At 50.4% G+C, this 12416-nt stretch overlaps 1 protein-coding gene across 1 annotated transcript; it reads left to right on the top strand.

Annotated features, from left to right (window-relative positions):
• Positions 1-3531: 3531 nt before the first annotated feature.
• On the top strand, positions 3532-9780 carry Krt4 (keratin 4). The gene is made up of 9 exons (XM_034516614.2): positions 3532-4101; positions 5310-5524; positions 6622-6682; positions 6967-7062; positions 7590-7754; positions 7903-8028; positions 8565-8785; positions 8984-9018; positions 9112-9780. The coding sequence occupies exons 1-9, from the start codon at positions 3613-3615 to the stop codon at positions 9288-9290; spliced, it is 1587 nt and encodes a 528-aa protein (XP_034372505.1). The 5' UTR covers positions 3532-3612; the 3' UTR covers positions 9291-9780.
• Positions 9781-12416: the final 2636 nt, after the last annotated feature.

The following is a 12416-nucleotide window of genomic DNA, read 5'->3' as shown; positions in this document are numbered from 1 at the left end:
AGCAGGCTGCTGGTGGTAGGGGGAGACTGGAGAGAGCACACATGCTCGAAAGCCACAATACGTTAACAGCAGAGTCAAAACAGCTCCTTTGACAGTAAAATGGGGCCCAGAAACTGAGTGATACAGTTTTACCTGGTTTGTCCAAGCTCAGAAGTGACTTTACTGACCTGGAACCTTCCCACAAGGCACTCCCAGTTGAGGGATTCAGGGACAGAATCCCTGCAAGGGTGATGGGGGACAGAAGGCCACCTGCAAGGGTGAGGCTGCTGTGTTACGGCCTGTTTTCTATCTCTGTTGCCTGAAAGCTTCATTGAGTGTGCTTTGGCAGTGCAAGTGTTGAAAGCCCCTGCTGGCACATGCCAGGGGCAGGAGAGCGAGCAACTGATCCATGGGCTTTTCTGGCCTTACCTTCCTCTCAGCTCCTTGGGTCTCCTGAGCACCTCTGGTTGGCTCTGGTTCCTTCAGAGTGACTCAGGACATGGGGCAATTGGGGTTAGGTGACCCAGTGGGGCAAGAGCACCCACCAGACCAGGGAGAGCAAGACATTTTCCCACACTGTTCCCCAGGTTAGGGCTGACAGTGACAGAGGCCTCAGCATCTGTAATCCCTAGCTGAATGGGAAGGCTTCGCCTCTTGCATTCAGAAAGCTCCGAGCGAACACACCCTCCCACTCCTGTTCCATGCCTGACAGCACCCGGCTTACTCCCCAGAGCCGGGTTTGGGCAGTTGGCCAAAGGAAGCAGGGTCACCAAGGGCAGAAGCAAAAGCAAGAGCTGTTTATGCACAGGGCTGCAGTGGGAGTGTGGGACTGGCTTTCAGATGTCACCTCCTGGTGGACACTTGTCTTTGCTTGTGCCCCGTGTAGAAAGGAAACATTTCTTCTTTGCCCCTCTTCCCACAGACACTAAAAACAATCTCAAATGGGAAGTTCTTGCTTGTGTCTTCCTGCAGTTTCTTATCTCCAGGGTGAGGATTCTGTGAAGGATGGGCAATTCTGATTTAATAAACTCACAGGATGTGGATGGAGACCAGAACATTCTTTGATCTGGGTTTATCATAAGATTTGTGACTATATCAATTTGGAATTAGCTAAATGGAAGGTACAAGACTGGCCATTGAAGACTGTTGTAACTTATTGAGGACCTGTTAGGACAAGGTCACACAAATGACGTCAGAGATCATAGGGACAGAAGGGAGCTGAGCTGGAGCCTGCCATGTTCCCCAAGACTCTGCTGCTGCTCTGGCGGGTCATCATCTGGGCATAGTTGAGAATTCTGCATGGGGTAGACACCCATATAAAGCAGTGTCTACTCCAAAGTTAAGGTCATTAGCTTTGAGGTTACGCCTATAGCACTGGTTTCCTAAACTCATTATTTTTGAGCTGTTGTATCTCAGGTGAATACCACAACCTTTCTGAGTCTCATCATCTCTTTGCAAGAATGGCTAAGAATAAAACTTTCCCAAGAAAAACCATCATTGTCCAGCATGTGACAAACATTCTAAGAGAGTTGCTTCTACCCAGAATTCACTGGGCTTCCCTCTCCTGCCTTTTGTCTGAAGGGGCTGGCACATGCTTCAGATAACTGTCAGGGAGATCTTCAGTTATGGCTTTGTCATTTGGATGACCTCAGGCACAAAGTGAGGGTGCTTGTGTCATTTCTCTGAAGATGCTCACCTCCAGTCCTGGAGTCTTTTTTATTCAGTACTTGACATGACCATTGATGATGTCATTTCTCCCAGGTTTGGAGTATTACAGTCTCAGATACAAGACCCAGAGACGTGGCATGAGGCCCCTAGGCTTCATCTGGCAAATCCTTGTCAGGGCCTTAGCACACATGGAGGACAGAGATAAGATGTGGAGATGTGTGCAGAGAGAAGTGCAGAACGGTGGCTCTCACAACAGCCCCTCAGGTGGCCCTTGACATCTAGAGTTGTTCTTACCTTCCTGATAAGACACGCCCACTTCCAGACTAGGGTGGACACACAAAGGCCTGATTGCCAGTGTCTTGATTGCCAGTGTCCCACAGTCCCCTTTGCCCTTTGAATCACAGAGTTTGGCTCGAAACTGGTGCCCAGCAGACACTGGGGGCAGAGGGGCCGCACCTCCCTGCTCGGCCATGCTTACCTGCTCCAGCTTCTTCTGCGTATGTCATGGGTCTAGGCTCTTGTCTCCCCAGCCCTTGAGTAGGTTCACAGTGGCCAGCTGGACAGTGACAGCAGGATAGAGGTGGAGGGGAGACCTGGGAAGACTGTTGGTCGGGCTCCTGGACTGTCTGGCTTTTCCTGTAGCTCCATCCTTAGGGCCTGACCTGTACTGACCTCTACCCTGAACTCTCTGTGCATCAAGGAAGTTTTGGGGGGACACGGGTATAGTTCAGGCTAGTGGGGTTACCGTGTGCTGGTGGCTGCTCTTTCCCACATGTGGGTCATTTCCTCAGTGATAGTTGGAGGAGGGAGCACAGACATATTGGATTTCCTAGTCTCTGGACAGGATGAGAACGGGTGCCTGTTGGCCTCCTATGTACTAGGCGCCTTGGAAATACTGTCTTACCAACTGTGCACAGGAACATGTCTTGTTTTATATATGAGTTGGTAGGTCTCAGAGAGGTCAGGTGACCCACCTCAGATTGCATAGTTAGTTAGCGAAAGACGAATAGACTCTGTATAGGCCAGTTGTGCTCAGTTAGGAAGAACCCAAGTTCTAGGGGTAAAACTATGATTTTGCATCCGTCTGCTGAAGCGGTCCTCAGCCTCAAGAATGTTAGGAACCTAACATTCTTTTTCCAGACTTCTGGGGCCAAATCAGAAAAACCAGACATGCTGTGTTCTGGGGAAGCCCTGTAAGCCCCAGGATGGCTATGGGCCACACGGTGGAATCCTGTCTAGAAGCTCCTTTAGGTCTTGGTTAGAAAGGCTACCAGGCTGGAACTGTAAGAGAAGAGCCTTGTTTCGTAGGTGAACAAAGGGCCAAGAACATACGGAGGATATGAATGATGGAAACAGGTGTAAGAGTAGATTCTGACAGCTTACCAAGCACCCGTCCGTGATTACAATCTCTCTTGTCTTGAGAGGAAAGGTAAATATTTGCATTCTTTCCAATTTATGAGTCCCTGGGCTGAGCTCAGGGAGCAGCTTGCACAGGTCAGGGTGTGTAGCCTGGCAATGGCAGGCTGTGCCTTGGAACCCAGGTTCTTAGGTTTCAGGGTCTGTGGTGTGAAAGTAGGGGTGATCAGACTATGTGTCTGTAGCAGGAGCCCTGTGAGGCTAGGAAGGAAGGAGGAAGGGCAGTGGGGCCTTGCAGAGCTGAGTCAGGTGGGCAGAGATACAGGAGGCCCTGGGGCACTGGCTCAGGGAGAGATGAGACCGTAAGCCATGCCCTCCCAATGACTTTTCTAGGTGTGCTTAGTGACATGTTCAGCAGGTGCAAGAGAGATGGGCCGTTGCCAAAAGCCCAGCCCAGAGATACTTCAGATTTTTCCCTTTATGCCCCTGCAACCAAGCCCTGCTCCTCCAGCCCATATAAGCTACCAGGGCCGAGGGTTCTGGCATTCAGGACCTAGCATTTGCTTCGCTTCTGTTCTACGCTCGTTACAGCTGCCTCCTCTCTCAGCCATGATCGCCAGACAGACAAGTGTCCGCGGAGCCTCCCGGGGCTTTAGCAGTGGCTCAGCTGTTACTGGTGGAGTCAAGCGGGTGGCCTTCAGCTCAGCCTCCATGTCTGGGGGTGCAGGGCGCTGCTCCGCTGGGGGCTTCGGCAGCAGGAGTCTTTACAACCTTGGGGGTCACAAGAGTATCTCCATGAGCGTGGCTGGGTCCTGCCAAGGTGGTGGCTACGGAGGTGCCGGAGGCTTCGGTGTTGGAGGATATGGTGCTGGGTTTGGTGCCGGTGGTTTTGGCGGTGGCTTTGGAGGCTCCTTCAACGGTCGAGGAGGTCCTGGCTTCCCCGTCTGTCCTGCTGGAGGTATTCAGGAAGTTACCATCAACCAGAGTCTGCTGACACCTCTTCAGGTGGAGATTGATCCAGAGATCCAGAAAGTTCGCACGGCAGAGCGTGAACAGATCAAGACCCTCAACAACAAATTTGCTTCCTTCATCGACAAGGCGAGTGAGCCTGACCTTTGCAGAGGGTGGTGGAGTGAGGGTTTCTAAGCCCTTGGCCCTGGGTCTTAGCCAGGAGGTCACCTCATACCTACTTCTGACTCTGGGTGAAACCCCTTGTCTCTGAGACTGCTTGAAGAGCAGAGGAGATGCTCTTTGCTTTTTCTAGCCCAGCTTCCATTTTTTTTTTTTTTTTTAAAGCAAGACCTGGAGATCTTTCCTATGTAGCTCAATTATAGCCATGCATCATGGAGTCTGGCTATTCAGAGATCTATGGCTAGGGGCCTATGCGGTACTCTAGCCCAAGCTGTTCTGGGTTGCTGGGTATCAAGGTTTTGGTTCCTTTAGGTGTTTGAGGCAAGAGTGAACCCCTTGGAGGAAGGATGAGTGGGTACACCGGCTTGAAGTAGACTGTAGTAGTTCATGCAGGCTACTGTGACCCTGGGAGCACAGACTTGAGCGCCAGACTAAGAGTTCTCTGTGCTTGCTGGCTGCATCTCCTCTCATCTCTGCTTTTGAGTTCAGAAGGTGGGAGTCTTGTTGATTGAACATAACACAGAGATGCTCTGCCAGGCCACTCCTTTGGCTGACTTGGCTAGGTGCGTTAGAGAGTGAAGGCTCCAGGAAGTCCTGGTCAGGATGGATTCCAGTTGAGTCTTAGAACATGTCTGGGCCATTTGTAGTTAGACTTAATCGTATACAGATTCAGGAGACAAGGCTTTCCTATGTAGCTTTTATTGGCTTCAAACTTATCATCCTCCTGTCTCAGCCTCCTGAGTGCTGGACCACACACATGCATCACCATGCTTAGCTTGTTTTGAAAGTCTTTAGGGAATGTGTCTGTTCTTCACTGTGGGGCCGTATCCCTTGAATGCAAGCGCCTGGCAACTGTGCTCGTACCTCCTGGTCTTATTTGATTTGGTTATTTCACAGATGCTCTGTTCTCTAGCCCTGCATCTGGGCCTTTGATCTGCTGTAGTTAAAAACTGCTGCTGCACTATCAGCCTGTGTTCTCCAAGCTGCGTGTCCCATAGACCACTATGGGCCCAGGAACATGCCTGTCATAATGGTACCCTGGGCTTGGTGGCCCAAGCTGTGTGACTCTTAGGTGTTCTGGCTGCGCGGCCCACCTAGGCTGGTGCTGGCCTCAGGCACCCTCCTACTAAAGCATCTAGGTCTTACTGGGGGCCTGTGTCTTTTTTTCAATGCAGGTGCGGTTTTTGGAGCAACAGAACAAGGTCCTGGAGACCAAATGGAACCTCCTCCAGCAGCAGACCACCACCACATCCCCCAGAAGCCTGGATCCTTTCTTTGAGACTTACATCAACGCCTTGAGGAAGAACCTGGACACTTTGAGCAATGACAAAGGTCGCCTACAGTCAGAACTGAAGATGATGCAGGACAGTGTGGAGGACTTCAAGACCAAGTACGTGGAGAGAGGGAGGGCTGGCCCATACCCAGGCCCCTCTCCAGTAGCTTGGGACCTCAGGCTCCGAGGAATCCAAAGCTGGGGTAGAAAACTCCTCTAAGCTGGCTTCCATATTCAAATGCCCATATTTTTATAGGTGGACGCCCAGTGACCACTAGTTGCCTTAATCAGTGATAGTTTTAGGTTCCTGGGTTTGCTGTGTACAAAGAGGTTCAGAAATATAATGGACCAGTAGCAGCGTTAGCCTGGTCATAGATTGGAACAGAGACTGGTAGATAGCTTGGAAAGAGCCAACTGAATATCAATTAGTGTGGCTTTCATAATCTTTAATAGGGGTAGTATTCTTACCTTATGGTTTGTGAGAATTGAGTGGAATGAGAAGTAGGTAGGGGACACACAGGGACACACATGGGACACATAGGGGCCACTTAGGGACACACATGGGACACACAGGAATACACAGGGACACACAGGGGACACATAGGGACACATAGAGACACACAAGGACACACAGGGACACACAGGGAACACATAGGGACACCCAGGGACACACAGGGGACACATAGGGACATACACGGGACACACAAGGACACACAGGGACACCCAGGGACAAACATGGGACACATAGGGACATACACGGGACACACAAGGACACACATGGGACACATAGGGGACACACAGGGACACACAGGAACTCACACTATGCAGTAGCTTTTCTTTTGCCCTCTGTAGGATGGGGCAGAGAAAATGACCACACTCACACACCAAGAAAAGGGAACTGACCCAGAATTTAAAATCAGGACATTTAATCTGCCACAGCCTGAAAGACAGTCTTTCCAATGATCTAACCTGATCACTGCAGTGAGGTTTCTCCTTTATATCTTGTCCTTTCAAAACAGTCTTACTTATTTATGTCTCTGAATAAACAGTGCCGAGGCTGTTAGCCTCATGGGTAGTATGTTAGATGTACACGTATGAACACTTGAGTGTTGCTCATGATCTGTGCATTTTCAAACTCTCAGAGTTTGAGAGGAAGTAGTGGACCTGGGAGAAATATCTCACGGTGGTCTCTGTCTTCCTGTCCCCACCCCCAGGTACGAGGACGAGATCAACAAGCGAACAGCTGCAGAGAATGACTTTGTGGTCCTCAAGAAAGTAAGACAGGAAGGATGACAGGACGAGCTTGTAGCATCCCTCCCTCCCCATTGAAGTGGCCCTTGGCTTAAGTCATGTGTCTGGTTTATCTCTCTTCCTGTCTTTATCTTCCTTGGCTCTTTTTGGAATGGTGGTATCAAAGGAAGTGTGGGTGAGATCTAAAAGGAAGTAACTGTGTGAGAACCCATCTGGACTGTGCTCTGTCTGTGCGTCCTGATGGTTTTAGAGGCAGAACACAGAAGTATGATCATTCTACTCCCTTCTCTCCTCCTCTACCTCCGTAGGATGTGGATGCTGCCTACATGATCAAGGTGGAGCTAGAGGCCAAGATGGAAAGCCTTAAGGACGAGATCAACTTCACCAGAGTCCTCTATGAAGCGGTGAGGCCCCTGTTCTCTGTGTAGAGGGAGACAACCCCTGTTAGGCTGTGGGTTGGAAGTCATGGTTCTTAATAGATTCAACAATTTATGTCAAGGCAGTGGGTTCTTGGCAAGGTCGTGGGGAAAAAGAACTGGAGTATAGTGAGAAATTCAGTGGAGAGTTTCTCGGAACCAGATGCCCTAGAGGAGAGGCTTAGAGCTGAAGGTTGCATGGCAGAGAACTCATGTTGTCCTAAAAGTTTCCATTCTGTTGCCTTCCACCCAACACGTAGAGTACCTGGCTCATTACACACAGAACGTTTATGGTCTTGGGGATCGTTAGAGACTAGAACCATTGTTTTTCTGGTGACAGCGATGTCACAGCAATGTCGCCAACCTTTCATCTTCTCCTTCCCCTCTCCATAAGCACTGGGGATATCACCTCTGTCTCCATTAGGTTCATTTCTCAGTCACTTCCACCAGTGGGAGGCTAGTGTCAGGGGAAGATGACTCTACTAGGGTCTGATGTGAGGACATGGGCCTTGTAGGAGCTGTCTCAGATGCAGACACATGTCTCAGACACATCTGTGGTGCTGTCCATGGACAATAACCGGAACCTGGACCTGGACGGCATCATCGCAGAAGTCCGAGCCCAGTATGAAGAGATTGCTCGGAAGAGCAAGGCTGAGGTTGAGTCCTGGTACCAGATCAAGGTAGGCGTGTGAGATGAGTCCATCCTCCAGGTGCCACCGACCCTCACTTCACTGGGGACTTCATGGCATCTGGTGCTACCCTTTCATCTCTGTTTACCCTCGCTGGCTCTGCCATACAATCTTAGAGCCCTGTTTCCTTGGGTATCAGGTCCAGCAGCTCCAGATGTCAGCTGACCAACATGGAGATAGCCTGAAGAACACCAAGAATGAGATCTCAGAACTCAATAGGATGATCCAGAGGCTGCGGGCAGAGATTGAGAACATCAAGAAGCAGGTGGGTGTGGGCAACTTTATGGAGGATAAACAGACAGAGCACTGGAAGACTAGGCTTGTCTGTTAGGGCCTTCATACATCATGATACCAATCACACGGGGTGTCTTATTTAATGTGGTTGTGGTAACCCAAACACAGGGCTCCTGGCTTTTTGCATATCTTTATTGTTGATCTGGTGAGGTTATGTTATGGGTGGGCTTGGCAGTCTTGCAGGGACATGGGTATGTTCTGTCTGGAAAGAATGGGACTTCCATGCAAACCCCGAGACAGGGTTTCTCTGTGTAGCCTTGGCTGTCCTGGAATTCACTGTAGACCAGACTGGCCTCTCACAGAGATCCACCTGCCTCTGCATCCTGAGTGCTGGGATTAAAGGCATGCACTACCATTAAAGGCAGGCTAGGAATGGGACTCTTGAGTCAAAAAAGATGAGAAGAAGAACAGACAGGATTCTAACATCTTAACCAAAGGAAGCTGGCCCAGGTGTGAAGTTCTCTAAAGCAGGGCACTGATGTTACCCATTAATGTCCCTGTCCACAGTGCCAGACTCTGCAGGCATCTGTGGCTGATGCAGAGCAGCGTGGAGAGCTGGCCCTCAAAGACGCCTACAGCAAACGCACAGACCTGGAGGCCGCACTGCAGAAGGCCAAGGAGGACATGGCCCGGCTGCTGCGGGACTACCAGGCTCTCATGAATGTCAAGCTGGCCCTGGATGTGGAGATCGCCACCTACCGCAAACTGCTGGAGGGCGAGGAGTGCAGGTGAGGGAGGCTTGGGTATTAGGGTCAGGACTCTACTAGACGTCTGACTTCAGACTTCAGTGCTGACCAGGACCAGCAGGTTGACAGTCAGCTGCTATAGTGTGGCTGCTCAAGGCTGAGGTAGAATCACATAATATCTGTGTGTTGAAGGAGGTGGGGTTCTGTTCTGTGTGGCTCATGGCTCTCCCTTCCCCACAGGATGTCTGGAGAATGCAAGAGTGCTGTGAGCATCTGTAAGTACCTCCCCATCTGCCATCCGTCCCTCTAGGTCTGGGTTGGGGACTGCTGGCATTGAGAATGACTGTGGACTTTGTGTCTCCTTCCAGCGGTAGTCGGTGGCAGTGCCAGCATTGGCGGCAGTGCTGGCATCGGCCTTGGCCTGGGTAGCGGTTTTGGCTCAGGTTCCGGTTCTGGAAGTGGCTTTGGATTTGGTGGTGGTGTTTATGGCAGTTCTGGTAGCAAGATCACCTCTTCCGCCACCATCACCAAGAGGTCCCCACGATAGACAAGACCGGATCCTGATGGCCCTGAGCCCGGCAGGGTCGGCCGTTCCTGATATCTCCTGTGTGCCCTTCACCTCCAGTTTTCCTTCCTGGTGCTCATCCTGTTAGTCTCCCCCACTCTGCCTTGGTCCCTCAGTTCCAGGATGATCTTCTTGGTCATGGTGTGACCTCTGCTCTATTGGAGCCTGGTAGCTTCTTCTCAACTTGGACCAAGTGACCCCCCCCCGCCCCCGTGTGGGAGGGGTGTCTGATTTCACCCCGATGGACAGAGGGGATGAAGAATGGGAACTCCTGCAGACAACAGGGTCACTCTCGGGTCCACTAGTCACACCGGCGTCCACCTGATCCTGGACCTCCATCTGCTACAACCATGCTCATTCTCTGTCATCTGGCAGCACCGGGCTTTGCCAGGTTAAGACAGAGACTGCTTGGTGTCCCGTGCAACCCTGCTCCTCTCTCTATTCATCCCCAATAAAATGCTTTTGTCATTCATTCTGAGGACTTGGCTTTGTTCCCTGGGAGGAGGCTCTGGAAGCCCATCTACTCGGATAATTTAGGTAAAGGTCTGCGGATCTGTCTGTACAGATCAAAGTCATCGACCGCCTCCTCGGCTTCCTGTTTCCAAGGTGCAGAAACTATGGCTGCCAGAGAGGCAGGTTAGGGACCCAAAGACTGCCCAGAGGTCAGGGAAACAGATTCATGAAAACCCCAACTGTATAAAGGATGCCTGCTGTAGGACAGCCTAGGGTAGGATGTCTCAGTGCTGAACCTAGGATCTGCCTGGAGGAAGAGGCTGAGTCTGGACATATACAGGGCATCTGATAGCCCAGTGCCTTAATGTATGTAGACCACGAAACTTATAGAACCATGTGGCCTTGGTGTCTAGCAAGCTCTCTTCCGTTCATCCTTGCTGGTGCTTGGGTTCTAACCCAAGGCCCTGCACATGTGTGTTCTTTGAGCTATAAACCCCACCAGAGGCCTTCCTATTCTGTGCAGTTCCATGTTTTGGGCTAAATCCCAATGGGCCTGAGAGGTTTTCAGAAACCTATCCCAAGAACCAGCAAGGTCATGGGTGCTGGATGGAGGAGAGCAGGCACCATCTTTCAGGGCTGGGAGGCTTTGCTCACTTTTCTACCTCCTTGAGCTAACCAGGCTTCAGCTTGCTGCTGTCCCTGAGAGGAAGAGGAAGGGTGGAGTATAGGGAAGTGGGAAGTCTCTTGATTTGAGGTGTCCCTGGAGATTCTGCTTGGGACAGTGCTGCAGGGGAGAGGACAGTTTGAAGACAGGGTTTGGCATAGCCTTTGAGAACTCCCTGTTTCAGTCCTGGATCTGGAACACTGTTACCTTCTCCTTCCCCAGAACAGATGGACGGCATAGCTCCTGTCTGCAGCCTGACCCAATCCTCTCTCTGCCAGTGAAGACTTTTCCCTTGAACTCTGGCTTGATGGTGCCAGTCGGGGGAAGTAGAAAGATATTGCTCAAGCCAGGACTTACCCATGGAGCCCTCAGGCAGAACTTGAGGCCATATGGGGTTTCTCTTCTTCTGGGACAGAACAGAGAGTTTTAATCTGGGGCTATGTTCTTGGGAGAGGTTCCTGGCCCAGAGAGATCTGTCTTTCTGGGGCCCAGCCCTGATCTCTCTATTGTCTGACCTGGGCTTGTTGCCCTGTGTGTCATGCATGAGCAGGAAGCAGTTGTAGCCTGTGAGCCTGTCAAATGGATTGCATTTCTTCCCCCATTGTACCCTGCCCCTGGGAAATGGCCCATTCAGCTTTTTTTTTTTTTTTTTTTTTTTTTTTGAGTTTCTGGGGTGGGGAAGAGAAGTTAAGGGTTGAGAGAGAGGGCAAATCTCCAAAGGCTGCCCTAGTTCCTTCTCCTCATGTTTCTGTTTAAGAGGAGTGTGGGAGTAACCATTCCACGGGGCACTAGGGTCTGCCTGGCCTCTGCAGGGGCAGTTAATAATCTAGTTTACCAAGGCAGCTATAGATGAGATGCATGCAAGAGTGTCTTAGAGTCAATGTACACGAAGAGTCAAGTGGCTGTATTTTGTTTACATAAGATTCCTGTATTTAGTAAACGAGGGGAGCCAAGCTGGAGTAGTGTGGTACACACTGTAATCTCTGTGCTGAGGAAGCTGAGGCACAAGCATTGCCGAAAGTTCCAGGCCTGTCTGAGCTTCATAGAAAGACCTGGTGGCAAAAGCCAACAAACAGACAAGCCCAGCACACAAACAAACAAGCAACTACAAAACCAGAAAAAAAGGAAGGATGAAGAGAAGCATTCATTTGTCCTTTTCTGAGGAGTCTGGTAGCCTGCCCAGGGAAAGGAGATGCTGAGGGGAAGAAGGCCCCTCGACCTGATCGGAGCCTTTGGCACATAAAGGTTGGGAGTGAACTCTGTTTACAAAGGGGAGCATGTGAGAACAGGAATGTGGCCAAGAAGCCTTGGTGGGGGAAGCCAGGGTTCCAAGCTCATTGCTGTCTGACTCAAAGAAAAGCCAGATAAAGATAGGCACACTAGGCAGAAGATCTAAAAAAAAAAAAAAAAAAAAAGGTTTTTCCAAGTCAGGGTTCCTCTGTGTGTCCTGACTGTCCTGGTACTTGCTCTGTCACCTGGCCTGACCTCGAACTCAAAGTTCTGCCTGCCTCTGCCTCTTGATTACTGGGATTAAAGGTGTATATTCAACTGTCACCTGACAAGTTACTCATCAATCACCCACCTATCTATGCACATATGCACCCATTCATCATTTCAACATAGGCCCAGATTATGAATTCTTTCAGCCTAGAAGCCCTGCCTGGATTCATCCTGCTGTTCATGACGGCACGTTTGCCTTTTGGTGGCTGTTTAATAAATGTTGATGGAATGAACCAACAAACTGCCATTGGATAAATGCCTAGCCTGTGCTAAGCTATGGATACCTAGCCTGTGCTAAGCAATGGAGATCTCAATACAAAAGGAATTAGACCAGCCTTTGGGGAGATTTTGGTATAGATGATCATGTCTATCTCTCAGTGACTTGGTAGCCAAATAGACAGAAGAATGTTATTGGGGGCTACAATCCAAAGCAATGGCTTTCAGGGGGGTGAGATGATTTTCAGTCTTGGGAGAGGACTTGGCAATGTCAG

This window comes from Arvicanthis niloticus, chromosome 13 (assembly GCF_011762505.2).
Source record: "Arvicanthis niloticus isolate mArvNil1 chromosome 13, mArvNil1.pat.X, whole genome shotgun sequence".
NCBI classification, from domain to species: Eukaryota; Metazoa; Chordata; class Mammalia; order Rodentia; family Muridae; genus Arvicanthis; species Arvicanthis niloticus.
Note: the sequence above shows the minus strand (reverse complement) of the source record. Positions and strands in the feature narration are given on the sequence as shown.

Excerpts from the sequence above, each read along its gene's own strand:
- Krt4 (XM_034516614.2), top strand. The coding sequence starts at position 3,613 with ATGATCGCCAGACAGACAAGTGTCCGCGGAGCCTCCCGGGGCTTTAGC. Across the intron at positions 5,525-6,621 it reads GTGGAGGACTTCAAGACCAA|GTACGAGGACGAGATCAACA; the intron begins GTACGTGGAGAG and ends CCCCACCCCCAG. Across the intron at positions 9,019-9,111 it reads CAAGAGTGCTGTGAGCATCT|CGGTAGTCGGTGGCAGTGCC; the intron begins GTAAGTACCTCC and ends GTCTCCTTCCAG.